Source organism: Leguminivora glycinivorella, chromosome 12 (genome assembly GCF_023078275.1).
Source record: "Leguminivora glycinivorella isolate SPB_JAAS2020 chromosome 12, LegGlyc_1.1, whole genome shotgun sequence".
In the NCBI taxonomy this organism is placed as follows: Eukaryota; Metazoa; Arthropoda; class Insecta; order Lepidoptera; family Tortricidae; genus Leguminivora; species Leguminivora glycinivorella.
In genome coordinates, this window is record NC_062982.1 from 19,651,491 (window position 1) to 19,673,139 (window position 21,649).

General features: G+C 37.8%; 1 protein-coding gene across 1 annotated transcript in view; it reads right to left on the reverse strand.

Moving 5' to 3' along the window:
* The window catches only part of LOC125232035 (adenylate cyclase type 2), a 348,143-nt gene that overhangs the window by 208,796 nt on the left and 117,698 nt on the right, over positions 1 to 21,649 (reverse strand). Inside the window, 1 exon segment of the mRNA XM_048137646.1 lies at positions 19,956 to 20,162. Within this exon segment, the coding sequence (XP_047993603.1) occupies positions 19,956 to 20,162 (207 nt within the window).

Here is a 21,649-nt window from a genome sequence, read left to right on the forward strand (position 1 = left end):
TCAACTTTCTGGTAAAGAAACATTTCGGCAGTACTATATATGTTTATTATATATTATATGTTATTGATACTTACATATCATTATAAGAAAATACCAAAAATTGTGAAAGTAGCGTTAAAAATCGCCAATTTCAGTATTTTAGAGGCTATTTTGGCCAATGTACTGAAACTAGGCGAACTTAGGCGATTGTTGACGCTATTTTCGCAACTGTTTATGAGTGGTTTTCTCGTGGTTTTCCACTCTTTTTTCCTGGGGCAGCCATTTTGTTACGATTTTTGACCAGCATCGAGCGATTGTGATTGTGACGTTTGCTTTACCCTGATATCCACACTTCAGTCAGACACAAGGCTCTCAAACACATAAAGGTTAACCGTTCGTTTGTTGCAACGGGAAATAGGTTATACTAAATTCATGTTGCAAAGCCAGAGGGAGACTGGTTTTCTCTGCGAATTATCCATACTGTCGCTGTCAGATACATCTACAGACTTAAGAAAACAATAGTACATTACGAAACTAGTGCGAAAAAAAGGAAGTTTGAAACGAGTGGTGATAAATTAAAACACGACCTAAGGGAGTGTTTTAAATCGTCACGAGTTACGAATTTTCTTTTCGCACGTGTATCTTACGACGTTTTTCAGTACAGATGACCCTCCGAAGTTTCGACTTGGCATATAATGAACCACTTCTCGCACTAGTGCGTAAAATAAGGATCATCAGCACGGGAAGCATGGTCGCGCGATAGACGATAAAATAGCAGGCCGTCCCTATCGCACTATTTGTAAGTGCGATAGAGACGGCCTGATATTTTATCGTCTATCGCGCAACCATGCTTCCCGTGCTGTACTGAAAATATATTTTTTCAGTATAGATGGTGTTTTTTTTACGCACTAGTGCGAGAAGTTGTTCATTATATGCCAGGTCGAAACTTCAGAGTGCCATCTGTACTGAAAAACGTCGTACGATACACGTGCGAAAAGGAAATTCGTAACTCGTGTCGATTTAAAACACTCCCTTCGGTCGTGTTTTAATTTATCGCCACTCGTTTCGAACTTCCTTTTTTACGCACTTGTATCGTAATGTACTAATCTGTACAGTCTTCTTCTCATACTCGTAGCAGAATCGTATTTCGGAAATTTTTGTTCACATGTGTCAATACAACTGAACACTTACATTACCTACAAAGTAAGAGTATCAGGAGATCGGCTACTTTTCACAATGAAATCCTACTAATATTATAAATGGGAAAGTGTGTGTGTCTGTTTGTTTGTCCGTCTTTCACGGCAAAACGGAGCGACGAATTGACGTGATTTTTTAAGTGGATATAGTTGAAGGGATGGAAAGTGACATAGGCTACTTTTTGTCTCTTTCTAACGCGAGCGAAGCCGCGGGCAAAAGCTAGTAATTATATATTACTACTAAAATACTCCCAAATTGACCGCTTGCTCTGTACCCATTAAAGATGCGAGAAAACGTAGTTAACTAATATACTTGAAACAACATACATATGTATATTATAAGATACTAAATTACTAACTACCTTTTTCCCGCGGCTTCGTCCGCGTACTAAAATTAATCTTATTCAAACGTTGAACTTTTGGGCCCTCATTTTACCCCCTTAGGATGTGAATTTTGAAAAATCCTTTCTTAGTGCTCCTTTACACCTTATAATGAACCTACGTGCCAAATTTGGAATCTCTAGGACCAGCTGTTCCGGCTGTGCGTTTATATGTCAGTCAGTCAGTCAGTCAACAGTCAGTTCCTTCTTTTATATATTGAGATCATTCATTCATTAATCAAGTTTCAAAAGTTTTAATGTCGTCACCCTATCTTAAAGAATGAAAATCTCAAATACGTTTTACAATAATATCATTGTTCTCTCTTGAGACTTTAAAAACCTATTATCATACGCATGATAACGCGTAATTAGGCCATTAGCATACTTCTAAAGCCTCATTTGTAATCTCAACCAAAAAAATACGTGGTGTAACTCATTATTTGCTCTTTGTTTTAAAGCTAGGGATCGCAAACCGCGATGCGAGACCGTTTCTTTTATTTTTCCATTAATATTTTAGTTAGTTTCTAGAATGCTGTGTTTTAGCGTTTTTATTTTACACTTTATTAACGAACATGTTGGTGTTGAAATAGCGTTTTTTTTAACACGATCACAATACAAATAATTATTAAGTACCATCCTTCGTAATAAACATGATCGCCATAAATTTTATGAATGTTATTCATATCTTGCACAGTAGATAACAAACAGTAAATTATGTGTGTAAAGACTATCCCCCTTATTCAGAAACGTGCTCTAAAGTTTTCAAGCCGATAAAGTTCGTTTGTCCCTTTCCGACGTATCGGTGTGATAAAAACTTTTTAACAAAAAATAAAACCGCCTTCAAAAATAAGCGCGTTACAAAACACGGAGAAACTAAAAAGCCAAAAATAATAAACCTTTCAATTCAGATTTCTTATCGTATTGCAATAAGCTAAACATCCAAATTATAAAGAAATCAATTATTTTTTTGGTCGGTACCAGACCTGTTCGTCGCCTTGCTATTGCCTGTTTGCCCCACCCAACCATATACAGGCTGGTACCGACTCCAAAAATAATTGATTTGTTTATAATTTGGATGTTTAGCTTATTGCAATACGATAAGAAATCTGAATTGAAAGGTTTATTATTTTTGGCTTTTTAGTTTCTCCGTGTTTTGTAACGCGCTTATTTTTGAAGGCGGTTTTATTTTTTGTTAAAAAGTTTATTTATTTGTTGATTTTTAGTGGTTCCTAGTGATATTATATGTATCAGTCCGAATACATGTACAGTAGTGAAAGAATTATCCTTAAACTCCTAACCATTGAGGAGTTGACCTACCATCATCAGCTCAGCCACATAAAATTATTACCATCAGACGTAAATACTGGTGTACCTTTGAAAAATAGACTAAAAACATTACATGTGCCTATAACATTTGAAGAGTTCCCTCGATTTCTCCAGGATCCCATCATCAGACCCTGACTTGGTGCCAATGGGACCATCTCGGGGTTATACCGGTTCGATCAAAAAAAAAATTTTGAAAATCGGTCCACGATTCTCGGAGATATCGAATAACATACATACAAAAAAAAAATAAAAAAAAAAATAAAAAAAAAACATTCAGTCGAATTGAGAACCTCCTCCTTTTTTGAAGTCGGTTAAAAAAGGACAAACGAACTTTATCGGCTTGATAACTATAGAGCAAGTACGTTTATGAATAAGGGGGTATACATATATAATAGTAGAGAATAAACGCCAACCATTGTATTCTATTACTCTCTCTCAGCACAGACTCTACAAGATTATGCTGGAAAAAATCCCAGCCACCCACGACGCAGAAGATTGAAAATAATTACATTCTAACAACGCGGTCGAATAAAAACAGCTGAATATCCAACCTTTCGAACGTTGTTCCTACAATCGCTTACCAAATGAAGACGAAGCAAATGTTGCAACTGGCCAGTATAAGACAGCTTTGTAGTTACATACAAAATCTATAGAGTTTAAAGATAAAGTTACACTGGTTTTAGCAAATTGTCGCAAGCAAAGGGAAACATGCCAATTTGTATCCAGCCAGTGAAAATAAAAACAGTCGTTGAAAAAGAAATGCATTCCAAATTCAATTTGCAACGTTCGCTTGTGCATACGTTAGAAACGTGGCTAGCCGCAGAACTAGAATGAACCTTGTTAAAAAAACCGGCAAAGTGAGAGTTGGACTCGCCCACCGAGGATTTTTACAAACTTTATTTCGAAATAGTTAACATGCGTAGCGGGTCACAACTGGATGAGACTAGCCCAGGGGGCCGATTTTTGAGTCTCACGCGTTCGAATTCAGAAAATTGTCACTGAAAATAATAAGTAAGTCACCGTTTTCAATCGGTATTTTAGTGACAAAATCCCATAATATGCGAGATTCAAAAATCGCCCCCAGGACCGGGAAAAGTGGCGTACTAGAAGAGAGGCCAATGCTCAGCAGTGGGCGATATGATTATGATGATGATGATGCGTAGCAAATAGATAGTGTGGTAATGCAGTCAGTATTTTTGGGACTTTTGCACCGGGCACATGTCGTCTTAGGGATTAATGGAAGCGTGTAGGTATTGCTAGGATTTTGGACAAAGCTTGTTGCGGATTTTATTATGTACACTTTTGACGAAGTTTGGACGAAGTTTATTGCGGATGCTTCTTGTACCTATGCTGATGCTTTTGACGAAGCCTGCGCTGTGGATTTGGATGATGTTTTGTATGTTTTGGATATGAAATTAATGCTTATTTACATTATCTCATGTTAATCGATATCCGAATAAAACCTTTCAATGTTTTTAACAAACATAATAAGTACATATACCTATGTAGTTTGACCTTATTGCGATTTCCGTTAATCGTTAACCGTTAATTTAGTGAAACTATGGAAAAGCGTGTAAATGAGACCCATGAGTAAAAAATAGATAGCGTTTTTACCAAACATAGCTAAAACTTATTGCAATTTCTAAATTAAATTCCGAACACAAACCAATTAATAAAGAATAGCGTCGGCAAAGAAAATTGAAACAAGTATCGTTTGCGACACCACTGTCTTTAATCTAAAACAGACGTCAGTTAGTACGACGCTTGTATGGAGTTACGTTCTTTTTGTTATACGTGGAAATAAAGTGTAAAGTAGTTGTGGAAGTTGCAGTTGACAAGGAGGTTATTGTAACCGCTCGAGGAGTCAAACGTCAAACAGTAACCAATAAAATAAGAGAACTTCCATACATATATTACATTCAGTAATTGGGCGACCGAGCTTCGCTCGGTTCTATTTTATTATACTACGTCTTTAGATTAAATAAAAACTCATATAAATACAAAAAAAAAATCTGGTCTGGATTCGAAACTCTGACATGACACCTGCGATATGCCTGCGAATATCAGACCGACCGACCCTCTTACGGCGGAGCTACGCGACGCCGATGCGCGGATGACGAAATTAGCGACCATATTTTGCGTTTACTACTAAAAAGCGCATGAAAACTCGAAAATTCGTCAAAAATAAATAAATAATGACTGATTTCGAGGTCACGATATACTGGCTCTCGACAAACTCCGAAGTTTCGAGTCCTTCGTGTTGTTCTTAAAGAATAGCTACAACACAAGGACGGGAAATTATTTCAAGTATGAAATTGCTTCAAGAGGTGTGTTTGTGAAGTTACTTATGAAATGAAGTTTAAGTATTTTTTATTATTGAGTTAAGTTTTTTTTTACAAGACAAATAGTTAAACAGAATTAGAATAGTTAACAGAGTTAGTGTTACGCCGTGGCTTGCGTGGGCGACGCCGCGCGATGGTCGCGCGACGGCGATGCGACGCGTACGGAATCAAACCTTATCGATATGGAAGTATGAGACGCGACGGCGACGGTCGCGACCGTCGCCCACGCAAGACACGGCGTTAGAGTGAACAGGCATCTTCTGGGCGAGCTCTCACTCTATCGTAGGCCACGTCTTTGCCTTTGACTAGTCTGTGGCCAAGAGTAAGCCCATTTCTAATAATAAAAAAAAGTATGCAATGTCACAGTTTCGTTTTCTTTCAACCCCTTATTTGCCAAGAGTGGCACTAAAGCTTTAGTAGTTTCATGTGTTCTGCCTACCTCTTTATGGGATACAGGCGTGATTGTATGTATGTATGTAAAAAAAAGTATGCGGCAGTTTTATCAGTTTATTTGGTCTGAAGCATGAAGTAACCCGATATGGGATGGTCAGAATGAGTTGCACCATAAGGCTTGCTTTTGCACGTCATTTTTTGATACCGGAACCCTAATAATACGTCTTGTAAAATTATAAAAAATGCAAATGGATGTCACACTGTTGTGATAGATACATATATACACGTTCGAAACACCTAATTCTTGTAAAGCGTGTATACAGCTTCCTCGTAGTAACGGGCGTTCTCGATCATCGTTAAAAATTCAGCGGATTTTCCCGGCCTATCTCGTGGGGAACATCAATAATATAAGATAAGCATAATCAGTTGGGGAAATACTATCTTAGCTATCATTTTACTTATTACTTGTGGATATACACCGGAAACTTTGACTGTATCAATTTATTATTGAAACGAATCATTCGTTTCTGCGTGAATAAGGCAAATCTTCAATTAACGATTTACAAATGAACACACATGAACATGCTGGAAAGTGCACTTTCCGCTCGTACGTCGAAGGTCTAACTTTTTATATTTTGCTCTTATTTACTGCTCAATATTGTAAAATACTCATACACGTACGAATAACTTATTCACAACTTTATCGACACTTGTTGCCAATAAAATTAGCAATTTTTGCTATTTTTCGCACATGCGTAGATTTTATTAGTTAAATTTCAATTTCACCTTGTTTTTGCAAAACAATATTTAGGCATTCTTCATAGAGCCTGTTACATGAAGTTGAAAGGGGTAACAAATGGACCGCGCCGGCAAACTCAAGGGCGGAAAATTGAAAAATAAATCCCGCCAATCGTACTACACCAGCCGGCCTAGCCAAAGTGATAACTCCTCGACGCTACGTGACGTGGCGATCGAAACTCAATCTGCAGGCCTATGATGCTTGCAATTTTATCACTAATCTACGTGGATAAAGCAACCGTTACGTTTTGGAAAGTAGGTATGTCAGTGTGAGAGTGATATATGTCTTAATCCACGTTGATCAATGATAAAATTGCAAGCATGATAGCCCCGCTGGCCAAAGTATAATAAATAGTACTATCTCTCGGTTACCTCATAGTAACCGCCTGTCAAACACGCGACCAGTCGACCTGGTACGTGTTCGCATACATGAGCTTAGACTGTGTGCGTAGGAACGCGCCTCTTTCATATATTTGATCACCAGTGTCTGAGGTGTAATCTGGCTCTGTCTCGCCACCATAGAAGAGCGATAGAGAGAACTAGCTACAATACACTTACAAAGCGTATACAATTGTGATATTGGCTAGGTTCCCAGGGTTGTTAGTGAGTTATTATGGGCAACTTACTTAGATATTTTTGGGTACGAAAAGGTTTTGTTTTTTTTTTTTTTTTTTACTACAATTTGCCTAGTGCTCATTTTTCTTACGAGCCTACAATATTTTTCCGAGATACAATCCAATTTTTACTACTCTAGGAATTGAATCATGAAAATCTTTTCTGTTTCATTTCAATAATCTGTTACGAATCTAAAGGTTTATGTTGTGCATGTGTTCATTTACTATAAATTTGTATTTAAAAAATAAAAATATACAAAGTTTTAATTGTTATTTGAAATGCCATTCCATGAGAATAAACAACTCCATCATTTGAAAATTGAAACAGTTACGAAATAATGATTTTATTGAAAAATAAATTCAAATTAAAACACGATTCTACGAAAAAAGCTTTATTGCATAAATGTTTTGATGTCGTTTGGTTAATTGAAAATGCGCGGTGGATTATTTTTTATGAAATATTACCTGAATTCGGTAACCAGAATTAATAAAAAAACTTTAATAGTAGAATATTTGGTAATGAAAAGAGAAATATTGTGAAGAAAGAGATATGTATTGCGAGAGCCTTTTTTTAGGGTTCCGTAGTCAACTAGGAACCCTTATAGTTTCGTCATGTCTGTCTGTCCGTCCGTCCGTCCGTCCGCGGATAATCTCAGTAACCGTTAGCACTAGAAAGCTGAAATTTGGTACCAATATGTATATCAATCACGCCAACAAAGTGCAAAAATAAAAAATGGAAAAAAATGTTTCATTAGGGTACCCCCCCTACATGTAAAGTGGGGGCTGATATTTTTTTCATTCCAACCCCAACGTGTGATATATTGTTGGATAGGTATTTAAAAATGAATAAGGGTTTACACAGATCGTTTTTTGATAATATTAATATTTTCGGAAATAATCGCTCCTAAAGCAAAAAAAGTGCGTCCCCCCCCCCTCAAACTTTTGAACCATATGTTTAAAAAATATGAAAAAATCACATAAGTAGAACTTTATAAAGACTTTCTAGGAAAATTGTTTTGAACTTGATAAATTCAGTAGTTTTTGAGAAAAATACGGAAAACTACGGAACCCTACACTGAGCGTGACCCGACACGCTCTTGGCCGGTTTTAATTTAAACATTATATCAAAATGCATTCCATATTACTACACAGATTTCCTTCTAATCGACACTTCCTGCCTCGCACAGCTAAACTGTGGAATTATGGAATACCTCATAAAAAAATATTAAGTAGGTATTCAATATTTTAGTGCAATAAAATTAAAAAATAAACTTATCGAGTCAGCACAGCCACTCCGAGCATAGCCCTAGTTTTATTGCTTTATTTGCATTATAATTCCACATTTAGTTGAAGTTAAATTATAAACAAAAACAAATATCAACACACACAAACTTTGATGCCAAGAAAAGCAATATTAAATTAGCAGCGTTCGTGTTAATCCATTTATCCCACTTGGGACCATTCTCTGATGAAAAATAAGAATTGTTCTATCCCGCAAGGTGCGATCTCTCACTGCTAGTGTAGGTCATAGTCAAACCTGTTATTATTTTATTCATACTAATTTTCATTTGATTTCATCAAATCAGGGTTGCCGAAAGTACATCTACCGTATTGTCTAAGTGGTGTTATCCTAGCATAGTATCAACATACATTATATACCTACGTATAGGCTAGAAGCAACATAATTGGCGCCCAACGTGGATCATTACAATGAGCAGAAGATGAAAAATTATATTTTATTTTCTAAATTAATTAAATTATTCGAAGGAAATTGAGTAAAAGCAACTTATTTAGCGATTTTCGCCGCTCGCCTTCTAATACGCCTTATTTTTCTTGTTTATGTTTTCTCGAATTATATTGAATGTTTTCAATGAATAGCTAAGATTTATAAGCAATACTGCTTGAACTACCTCGAAATGTGAATATATAATTAAATTCTAGTTAGTCCTTTATTTAAGGCACCTCATTTCCTTCAAAAGGGCTCAAGCCAGTTCTGCTTGTAATTATACTCAGTACGCTTAGCGGCCGGAATATTTTAATTAAAAGGCCTATTTTCTATAGACAAACTCACTATATAGTGTAAGCATGATAGGTATTCCTTGGATCAGTGGTAGACATTCTATTGTTAGGATTCAATCTACACTGGATTTGGATTATACATTTTAGTTATAATAAGTAGTATCGACGATCAAAGTATCGTTGGGTTCATGCTGTTTAAGCCATAGAAGTAGAATGACAAAGAAGAATTATCAAAATATCAAAAGTGAGACCAAAACCAGGAGTACTAAATTCAGATTTTCAAAACAAGTTCGACAAAAAAAATCTTCGTCCATTATTATTTAACCAGTTTCACTTTTTTATTTCAATTCTAAAGTCTCGTCTTACAAATATTTTCTACTTCGTCACACAAATGAAATGTTCATATTAATAATATGTGCTGACTTAATTCCTTTTGGTGTAAGTCATACTCGTTTAGTTAAGTAATACCTATTACCGCTAAGTAAGCCACTAGGAGTAAAATGGTATTTTCATTCGCTATCTGAACTTATCTTTATGTAGGAAACGTCTTTCTGCACTTTACTTAGCTACTTACAGCTAAGTCTTTACACACACAAGCATAAGCCTTAACACACAAGCACCACAGAGCTTACAAATATACTTATAAGTTAGTTTACCGGAACGGCAGCGTAGGTCTACGTTAATGTGAATACATACGGTATTCAAGTTAATGTTTATGTTAAAATACTTACTTTATTATATTATATTATATTACGTGAGAAATACTTACTTGTTGTTTACTTCAGACTTTTACCGACATTGATTTGTATGACCACGGCGGTCGGTAAATGGTCTATCAGGCAGAAGTTGTAGAGAAGTTCTAGGAAAAACTTATACCCTAACTTGCTTAACCTAGGTTTTAAAGTAGGTACTTCGGGGTTTACAGTGACATATGTGACCAGTGGATACTCCATGTAATAATACAAACATGGGAAAATATCGATTAGTTAAATTTCCGCAAGTCGAAATTGCCCCCTTGTACCTTTGACTTTTACGTGATTTAACAACTTATATATTAGGTATATATTATAAACTGGCCAGTGATTGACCTTAGTCGCACCTGATGGAAAGTGACGACAAGGCCGAAGTTGTAGCTCACTGGTTCAATAACTTGAATACACCCAGATTGTATTCGGCCGGGAATACAGACGAGGGAATATTTTCGAGTATTTTAAGTACCGAGGCAAATCGTTCAAAAATAAATTCATGCTTATACGATTTGAATTAAGTATATCAAATTAAATACTTTTCTCAAACATGGTATGAAATATTGATGTTATGTGCCTTATAATTGGCAGCGAAGTATGACCTTGCAGGTGCGGCTAGGACGATTGATAGATAATGGAATTTCATACAAACCTTGCAGGCCAAGGCCGGCAAAGTCCTCTTTTTTAATTTCCAAACACAGATAATTGTGACATAACATCCAGGTATTTAGCCAATTAAAAAAAAACGTACCGACTGCAACTGGTACGGGCCCTAGACAATATTTGATTTTGGGTGCGTTTTCATACAAAAAAAATTTTTTCGTTTTTTTTTTAATTTTTTTTTAACTTTTTGTTTTTTTATAAGGACTGTATCGTTAATTATAGGGACACAACAAACCTCGTCTAAATGTTGACATGTGCATAATTTTGTATTATTATGGTCCGAGAGTATGATCTGAAGGTATTGGTAAGTACTATTTGATATAAGAAGGTCTGATATTTTTTTTATTTTAGGGACTTTATGGTACTTTCATTAAGGTCTAGCAAATACATTTCGGACAACCCCTAATCTGGCTTAATTTGAGAATATCTCAAAGACTTTTTGTACGATTTCGACAAACAAAGGTTAATATGCTGCCAAAATATATTTTTTAAGGGTCCTCTTCATGGTTGTTCAATTGGGTACTTGCAGAATAAATGCGGTGAATTTATATAATTAAAAAAAACGCATTTTTGAGCAACGTTCCGGTTTGCCGTAAATTTTTGATACAAGCAGGATGAGAGAAATAGATAAAAAAATTAGGCATAGGCCAATGTCTAATAGACATTCATGGTATTTGAACAGTGCCTAAACCAGATCGATATAAACAGTGTATGATAGTTAAATTCGACATCAAAGTCGGAGTTAACGTAAGCACCATGCCACATTCTCTAAATGGCCGCCATACACAGATCATGAACTTTATTTTTTTAAATAACAGTGGCTAGACTATGTCTAGATATTCTGCTTTGTGGATCATGTGTCGTTGAGGTTCGCACTGTACAATTTTTTTTCGCAATTGTGTCGTCTTGTACGCTCTTTGTGAATTTTCTAGTAGCATTTGTCCGAAATCGTAATTGGTACTCGGGAGGATTAAGTCAATGCTGTCTAAACCACATGCTTTACGTCGAGTTTCTAGGACAAAATGCGTATCTTATTATGTGCCTTATTAAAGCCCATGTCTTGTTATAAGAAAAAAATATAACAGCAAATAAATACGGCTACTCAAAGTTGTCCCCATATTTAACGATACAGTCCTTAAGCGTATACGGGGAATCAAAGGGGAACGAAAATTCGATTATTTTTGCGCTACGACGCACCGTTTAGGAGATACAGCCATCCAAAGTTACTATTTTCAGTAGACTTTATACAATACAATACAATACAAATCCACTTTATTGCACAACCTCAGAAATTTACATAGGAACACACACATTACAATAAATTTTATTACAGAGGTAAACAACAGGCGGCCTTATCGCTAAAGAGCGATCTCTTCCAGGCAAACTTTATTTATTTCATACCATGTTTGAGAAAAGCACTATACATACCTCGGCGGGAAATGGGGTTGCCCGCCTCAGACCTATCCGGCCTCGCTTCGCTCGGCCGTCTATATGTCTTCGGCCGGCAACCCCCTTTGTCCCGGCCTCTGTAGTAATGTACTATACCGTAATTACAATGAAACGAAACTCGCACGCGTGTTTTTGAACCATGCAAATGGACTGCGAAGAATTCAAACTTCAATAAAAAAAAAACAATGGGAAAACAATCGTTCATTTTCTTCTTTATTAGATACATTGGCCATCACAATGTCTGTCGGACCAGAAAACGCTCGGTTCGTGTTCAGCTATTAATGTGACAGGCTGTCAGGTAGGTAAACATTCACGCATTCTGAACAGGGTACGTAGACGAATGGCACAAATGCTCACGAAACGCTCAGGAAACGAAACGCTCGTAGATATCTATCCTATTGCGTATTGGAGCGACAGAGAGAGATTACCTTTCGCGGCGTTTCGATTTCGTTTCACGTCGCAGAAGAGCATTTCTTTTTTTTGCCACTTTTATGAAGTGTGATATTTTTGAAAAAAAAATATGCTATTTCTACTCAGAATTACTAGCCTTTTCAATCCTAGTAGTTAAAAAAATTGTCCCATACGATTTTTTTTTATTTTGTTACCGTTCTCCGTACATTTTGTATGGGGTAACAAAAGGGGAAAGTAACAAAAATGTATGGAAATTCTGGGACACTTTTTGTCTCCCAGTGAGATTGAAAGTACTCGTGATTCTGAGTACAATTGACGTAAAATTCCCTAAAACAATAAAAAAAAATTGATGGCAAAAAAAAAATGTTCAGAAATGCCATTCGGCTACAGCACTAGGAACGTGAATTTCTGTAGGCCTTGAATAAGTAACAATCCTTGACGATACGTAGCGATCGAAACGATGTCTGTCTCTGTCACGCAACAGGCCCCGTAGCCGAATGGCATTTCTGCGACGCGAAACGCCACGCCACCGAAACGCCGCAGAAATGTAGTCTGGCACTTTCGCGCCAATACGCAAAAGCGATCGGGATAGATAGCTACGAAAGAGATATTAACGCGCGCGTTTCGTGAGCGTTTGTGCATTCGGCTACGCACACAGAAAAGCTATCTACGATACACTGACGAAGCGTTGTGACGTTGGCTAGGGTACCCTGATTACTGTTTGGCATTGAATAATAAATATTATTTGAAATACATACATACATACAATCACGCCTGTGTCCCATGAAGGGGTAGACAGAGCACATGAAACTACTCAGGTTTCAGTGCCACTCTTGGCAAATAAGGGGTTGAAAGAAAACGAAACTGAAATTGCAGTGACAGGTTGCCAGCCTCTCGCCTACGCCACAATTTAACCCCTATCCCACAGTCGCCTTCTACGACACCCACGGGAAGAAAGGGGGTGGTAAAATTCTTAAACCGTCAGCACACGGGCAAATAATTGTGTGTTAATCCAAGAAATTTATTATTTATCAACACAAATAAACCTTACTTGCCTTATTAATTGTCCCAGATGTTTTTATGAGTTCATACTTTTGCTACTTACTACTCACGATTAGTGGTAAACCTATGAACTTTCAATAAACATTGATCTTTTTTTTTTAAATTATAAATCGGCTTACTCTTGGCCACGTTATGGCTTAAACAGACCAGATGTGAGGGCCAGACACACTTCTCCGTATGACACACTTGCCCGTATTGACCTTATACCTAACAATATTTTGACGACCGGTCTGGCGCAGTCGGTAGTGACCCTGCCTGCTGCGCCGCAGTCCCGGGTTCGAATCCCGGTAAGGGCATTTATTAGTGTGATGAGCACAGATGGATGTTTTCTATGTATATAAGTATTTATATATTATATATATCGTTGTCTGAGTACCCACAACACAAGCTTTCTGAGCTTACCGTGGGCCTCACTCAGTCAATCTGTGTAAGAATGTCCAATAATATTTATGTATTAAAAAAAAAAATATATATATATATATATATTTTTATTCAGCCTTCGGATGACTAGATGAGAGTTGCCAATTTTTTCCCAGCGAATCAGCATTTAGAGGGGCGATACGGCCTTCCTTAACAATCATAACCTAGTTTTCTCAAATTAGTTTACGTCAAATTTACAATTAGTCTCAATTTAGATTGGACTGGTAAAGTAACTCTTTTATAGCTGACTGTTCTTTTTCTCCACGGGCAACTAATACTCATCGAGAAAGTTCTAAAAAACCTAAACAATGTTAGTTAGCATTGTTTCATCACCCTTCTTCGCCCTCGCTGAGCATAGGCCTCTCTTCTAGTACGCCACTTGTCCCGGTCCTGAGCTAGTCTCATCCAGTTTTAACCCGCAATTTTCTGGATTTGACACATTACAGATCGGTATAATATCTCAGTTAGATCTTACTCACATCTTAGAAACATAATTCGAATACGACAGCTAATCAACCGCAACACATCCGTAAACAGTAAACCCATAACTCAGATTTCCTAATTCTTAACGCCAAACCGCACCCAATATGTTCTTATTCCAGCCTAATCCGGATAATAACCGGATGAATGTCGCCGTCGCCGAGCCGTCCGGAATTCCCGGATAACAGGCGCCAGGCTCTCAAGGGATTTGGCTCTTAAAGTTCATTTACACGGTGCGAGCGTATGCGAGTTTCATCACATTGCGGTTTGATTGGCGTGTTGAATAGGGATGACGACTACATAAAAAAATTACATTCTGTTTAGTCCGTCAGTTAGATCGTCCAATAATACTGAACACATATTTTTCGCTTTTTCTAATTAATGAAAAAATACTAAGATATAGAGCATCAAAGTTCCGGAGTGGAGGCTTGTGACGTCACTTCTAAGTAAAAATTGTACCTTAGGCGTGACGTCACGCGAAACTTTAACGCACTGTGCCGTCGTCATTTTTCGTTTACGAGAAAAAAGAAAAAATACGCGTCTAATATTCTTTGATAATCTGATTAACGGACTAATTAGTTTTTTTTAGTCGTCCCGCCTATTGTATGTAGCCTTAACGGCCCAGCCACGACATTGGTCTAAGCGCGACTCACAGTGGTGAGCGGCAGCCATACGTGCGAATGAAAAGTCCCATCGCTGAGTCTCGCTCCAATGTATGGCCGCCGCTCACCGCTATAGCGCTTAGATCAATGTCGTGGCTGAGGCGTAACAGTCCGCAATGTAACAAAAATCGGATGAGAGTTCGCGGATCATCTGCATAAATGAGCTTTAGGGCCCATAATACAAGGCGCGCAAACTCGCGTACGATTTTATAGCCGGTCAAGCAAACCTTATTTATAAAGTTCTACATTTTTTTCATAAAACATAAAAAGTTAGAGGGGGGGACGCACTTTTTTTCCTTTCGGTGTGAAATTCAAATTCTCTATGGGACGATAAACATTCGCTTCGCCCATACATTTTTCAAATTTAGCGCCTTTTTCAGTCACATTATTTTCTTAACTTTCTATAGTTACATTGTGGATAATGGCGGTGTTATTTCTAATTCATCTGGCCTATCAAATGCCTCAATGCAATAAAACTCGAATGCTAAATCCCGCACCGTGTAAACCAGCCCTTAGGCTCTTAAGGGATTCGTGAGTATTTGCGATTTATTTATTGGTTGTTTGGGTTTACCTGAAAAGTTAAGCCTTGGAGATTTACACAATTATAGTTCGCGGCTCTTGAGGTAATGGTGAAGTGGAGATGTAAAGTAGGGTTTTGATGGTAAGGAAATATAAAATATAAAGCATAAATTATACCTTTACCCTTTCCCGCTTTTGGACTTGACGTAGTTTTATTCGAATATTCCGCATAAGATCATCGTGTTCAATGCAAGGGGTTAAGGATTTCTATTGGTAAAAACTTTATTGCACAAAAGAACAACTTAATGTACAAAAGGCGAACTTAATGCCATGAGGCATTCTCTACCAGTCAACCTTTGGGCAAAGCAGAAAAGATTGTAGGCGGTGCATTAAGAGACCAATTTTGAAATATCAATCAAAACCATATAGACATATAATATATTAACGTATATAGGTACAATTACATACTATTTATATTCGTAATCATTTCATTTTGAAATACAGCTACTTAAGAAGATTGAATCAACAACCTATATTGCTAGGGTATCCCATTCTGGTGCAGCTGGCAACAACGCTAGTACTCACCATTATGAGCGCGAAGAGCGGCAATAGGCTTAAATTTAAAGCTGCCTTCGTTGAAATTCACCGTTGTGCATACAGTACTAAAAGCTTCAGGTTGGAGTGCATACAGTACTAAAAGATGTGTGCAGCTGGGGTGCATACAGTACTAAAAGATGTTATAGGTACAAATATACTGTTTTTAGTTTATTTTAGCAATTGTACAATTAGAATAATAGTTTTGAACATGATAGTATGTAGATATTCGAGAGTACTAGGATAAAATTTGTTTAGATACCATATTGTGCAACACACCTCAATGATAAATAAAAATTAAGTATTTAAGTGTACTAGGTATATGACTATGACTAACATGTGTCGAGACTGTCAAGATAGAACCATTAACCTTTTGACCGCCACGGACGGCCACGGTGGTCACCGGAAATTCTTGCCAAGGACGCCAACGATACGGACATACGGACGGATAATTTCGCTCATATATTCGCGAATTCGCAATGCAATTCTGTTGCGATTGTGCCTGGGAGACGGAATACTCCGTCATCATCTTGCGTTTAAGGGTTAAGATCGTATTCCGGATTGAAAATCGTTCTGCATTCAAGGACTCTCAGGTATGAAAAAAAAAAAAACTTACGCACGAGCGGGTTAGTGAAGAGCACCCCCAGAATTCGGGCAAACTTTGTAAATGTTCTTTAGTACAGCATTCCTCACCTATATTTCATTCAGCAGCATTCATTCCTTACCTATATTTTACCGATTACTAAACAACGAAGCCGTGAAATAACGGATGGACAAACTTTGAGACATTTATCACCGCTTAAAGTAGAGCCAAATATTATTAACATGACTGTACTGTTGGTCATTACCGAACGAAAAACGTTAGAAGACGTTAATAACAGACGTTTTAATTACCCACGTGAGTTGAATTTTCATAAAAGGTGTACCAAAATGCGAATGTTTCTATGCAACCTGCTATTGAATCAGAAGAAAAGTTAGCACCCGTATCGACGAATCTTAATTAGTAGAGAGGAACTCCGGGGTTATGCAATCTGGCCAAGTTTTTAAACAGTAAGGCATTTATTAAAAGCCTCAATAGGGATGATAGATGTATGAATGTATGCCTCAATTATCTTCGATATGCGGATAACATCGTCATCTTCAAAGAAGCACATGTTTCCCGTCAGATGCTGGAGGAACTGTATGCCGTCGGTGAGTGTTGGGTTAAAGTAGTTAAACATATATGTACAAATTGAAAGTTACGGCAAGGACAGGCTTATCCAAAGCTCCATATTTCAGCCTTTATAATAAGTAACAGAGGACAAGTTATCCGGAACAACAAATAAAGCTTGGGTTAAGGAATGCCATAAACGACTAACGGAGGTAAGTCATAATAACAAAATCATCCAATGGACCAAAGGACACAGTGGATCTCGAGATGATGATGCGGCCTACGAGCTGGCCAGGCAGCTGGGGTCGACTGCCGATTCTCCCGATGCCCTTCAGCAAGGTATGCTTAATAGGAAACTATACACAACATACTGGCAAAACCAGATCAAATGCTGCAGTCAAACAAGCCGAGCCTAGCATCAATGGAAAACTCACACAGACGCTCCTTCAACTAGGGAAAGTTATTTAACAAACATATTTTCATAACAGATGCTATGAACATTCCCCTGTGACGAGGGTGCCTCTCACCTGGTGATGGAGTGAGCAGAGTGGCTCCATACAGGAAAAAAACATCTCGGATCCCCGAGAGACCTCTCCAAAGTTCTCCTACTCAGCATTAAAGGTCTAATAGGATTTCTCGAGGAGATAAGCTGGCAGGACTAGCTAAATCCCCCACATCACGCAAAATAGGCACAAAACGTCGGGTTGTGGCGAACCATAACACAATACAGAGACTTGGGTCGGCCTCGCTGCCGGCGGAGATCACACGGAGGACTTGGATGCTTTTTGTAGGCTAAAGGACGTATTAAGGGCAAGGATACCAGTCACTGAAGATCAACATGGTTGATCAGTGTGTAACTATAGAATTGTAGGTATTCGAGAGACTAAAATGTGTAACTGGGTACTTCCCACCGTGGCATAAGCTTGCGAGACGTGGACACTAACAATGTACTAAATGAAGAGGATAAAAGTTGCATATAGAGCACAACACGTTCGGTATGTCTTTCTACGATGGAAGCGAAATGAGATGATGCTGATGCGGCGACGGGCCAGAGTTATAGAGATCGCATTGCTTCTCTAAAATGGGCTTGGGCCGGGCCAGGGCACGTAAGTCGTTATTGAAGGTGGAATATGCGTGTATTGTTTTGGAAACATCGCTCAGAAACAAGACCTGTTATAAAAGTTAGGAAAATTAGAAGAAAATTAATCTGTTACCTGTGATTGTCTTGAAGGCTTGATATTGGTGGTATTGGCTCTACAATCTACATTAGCGGTAATAAGTAATATATTTATATGCTTAAATTAAGGTTTATTCGGTAGGTACCTATATCACGTTGTTTAGTAGTCGGATACTTCATAGATATGCCTTATTAATGCATTATAGTGCATTTCTCAAGACTATTTTTCTTTTGGGGTGTGTTCTTCACCTTTTGTATGCAAGGATTATTTTAACTAAATATAAGTTTTCTCGAATACGGATCAGAGTTTCTGCATTCGAGGCTTAACTTTTAAACGCCAAATAGTGAAAAAGAATATGACGTTCCCCGGACACCAGACAGACGTGGATCGCGATTATTTGAGCAAAATTAGGCGTTAAGAAGGCCCGCACGGGTCCCCAATGTAATTGGCAAAACTGATGGCCGTGGTTGGCGTCCTTAGGAAGCATTTCCAGCGACGGCCATATCCGCCCATGGTGGTCAAAAGGTTAATGTGATGAGATAGGACCTCAACTATGTCTAGTTTATTTATTTTGTATTATCTCGGTTGGTTGGCGCTGCATCACTAAAGAAATTTTATACAAATAATCAAATATCTAAAACTGTACTTTACCTATGACATATTTTATTATATTCTTAAAGCTAATGGATTTCGGATACTATAATGTTCAGTTCTTTTCTTAATTTGTAAGTACAATTGCAGAAATATACTAAAAACAGCATATTAGTAATCTACAACTTCGACCTGAAGCTTTTAGTACTGTATGCACAACGGTGAATTTCAACGAAGACAGAATTAAAATTAAGCCTCTATGTGTTTGTGTAAATTAAGTCTGTATCTTTTATACATCAAATTAAAGGTGATTAATGGCACTATTTTTCTGCATTTAAATAATAATTAGAATATGCAAGGTATTTTGTAGAAATATGATTTTTGACAAAAAGTCTTAGAAAAAAAGATATTTTTTTTATATTTTTCGTTAATTACTAACTAATGGTTGAATTTATCGAAACAATGAATATGACAAGTATTTGAGTACACAAAAAGACCCTTCGTTTAAAAAAAACAAAAATGAAATCGGACCAATGCTTCTGGAGTTATGGTCGATTTTTTAAAACTCAATATCCGCCATCTTGGATTGGCGGCCATTTTGTTTAGCTACCATTTTGAGATGGCAATCATGGTTTTTTAACATCCTTATAAGCCTACCTAACTGCTGTAAAAAGGAAACTTAGTACCCCCAAATTATACCGACTTCTTCACTGGCCCATGGACTAAATGGCGCATGTGATGCGTGGCCATTCGCGTGCATGCATCCAGACAACCCGTCACTAGCACAGACCCGGAGAGAGCCAATGCCTTCCATTCTGCAGGGTTAGCACATGATTGCCGCGAGAGTATGTCGCCGCGAGATAGACTACCCGTCCTTATGTCATTAATACAGAAAGACGGTTGATCTATCTCGCGGCGAAATACTCTCGCGGCAATCATGAGCTAGGCCTACTGATGCAGCTGGCAACAACGCTGGTACTCACCAGTATGAGGGCGAAGAGCGGCAACGGCGCATGGTGTGTGGCCATTAACGTGCCTGCACCCAGACACGCTGTTACCAGCACAGACCCGGAGAGAGCCAGCGCCTCCCACTCTGGTGCAGCTGGCAACAACGCCATAGCCAGCACGATGGATAGCACGAAGAGGATGACGGAGAGGGTCGCCAGGGAATGAACTTGTTGAGGAAGTTCCTGGAACAAGTAGTTGTTTGTTTAATAAATATGACCTTGAAAATTAACATCCTAAGAAAGAACGCGCGCATTGATCGCACGTCTCATAGGTACCTAAATATTTACTTTAATTTTTAGGGTTCCGTAGTCAACTAGGAACCCTTATAGTTTCGCCATGTCTGTCTGTCCGTCCGTCCGTCCGTCCGTCCGTCCGTCCGTCCGTCCGTCCGTCCGTCCGCGGATAATCTCAGTAACCGTAAGCACTAGAAAGCTGAAATTTGGTACAAATATGTATATCAATCACGCCAACAAAGTGCAAAAATAAAAAATGGAAAAAAATGTTTTATTAGGGTACCCCCCTACACGTAAAGTGGGGGCTGATATTTTTTTTCATTCCAACCCCAACGTGTGATATATTGTTGGATAGGTATTTAAAAATGAACAAGGGTTTACTAAGATGGTTTTTTGATAATATTAATATTTTTGGAAATAATCGCTCCTAAAGGAAAAAAAAAGTGCGTCCCCCCCCTCTAACTTTTGAACCATATGTTTAAAAAATATGAAAAAAATCACAAAAGTAGAACTTTATAAAGACTTTCTAGGAAAATTGTTTTGAACTTGATGGGTTTAGTAGTGTTTGAGAAAAATACGAAAAACTACGGAACCCTACACTGAGCGTGGCCCGACACGCTCTTGGCCGGTTTTTTTATAATGAGGCGAATACGTAGCCTACGATGGAGCCAGCTTGCCTGAAAGGTGCCGGTTCACCTTTTATGTGACCGTTGCTTGCAGATTCGAATATTGCAATAGGATAAAGCTCGATTCCAACAATGTATAGAATTATTGCGAAAAGATTTGCCTTCATATTGTTCGGAAACGTACGAACGTGTCATGCTATTTCAGTGAGTCTCAGTACAGGATGTACAGATGTAGTGAGAAAAGGGTTTCCTTCGGAAACGTTCGTATTTGTCATGCTAGTACAGTCAATGTCAGTACATCTTGTATTGACACTGACTGAAATAGCATGACACGTTCGTACGTTTCCGTAACAATACGAAGGCAAATCTTTTGGCACTACATCTGCACTCTAAAAAATGAAGACCAACTAAGAGCAGTTTTCTCTTAGTTGACGTTAAGTTAATCACTACAATTACGATCTTATATAATTTAAATAAAGCTGATTACTAAAAACAACAAGGGAATGTATGATTGAACTAATAACTTAGGTGTTTTGTTATTCCTAACCATTGTACACCTTGAATCAATTATTAACTTGTTAGGCATGACTATGTAACATAGGTTGATTCAATCCTTAGTTGAACTTACTAAGGTAATTTAGTTAGCATAATTATTTTTCATGGAATTATTGAACAAAATCTTAATCGATTCAGTTACGTTGCAAAAGTAAGAGCAATCAAAATTACTTTATTTGATTTGTCTAAGATCTTATCAGGCTCGTATGGAATCAAGATGCTTGACTACGACTATCAAAATATTGATAGGAGCAA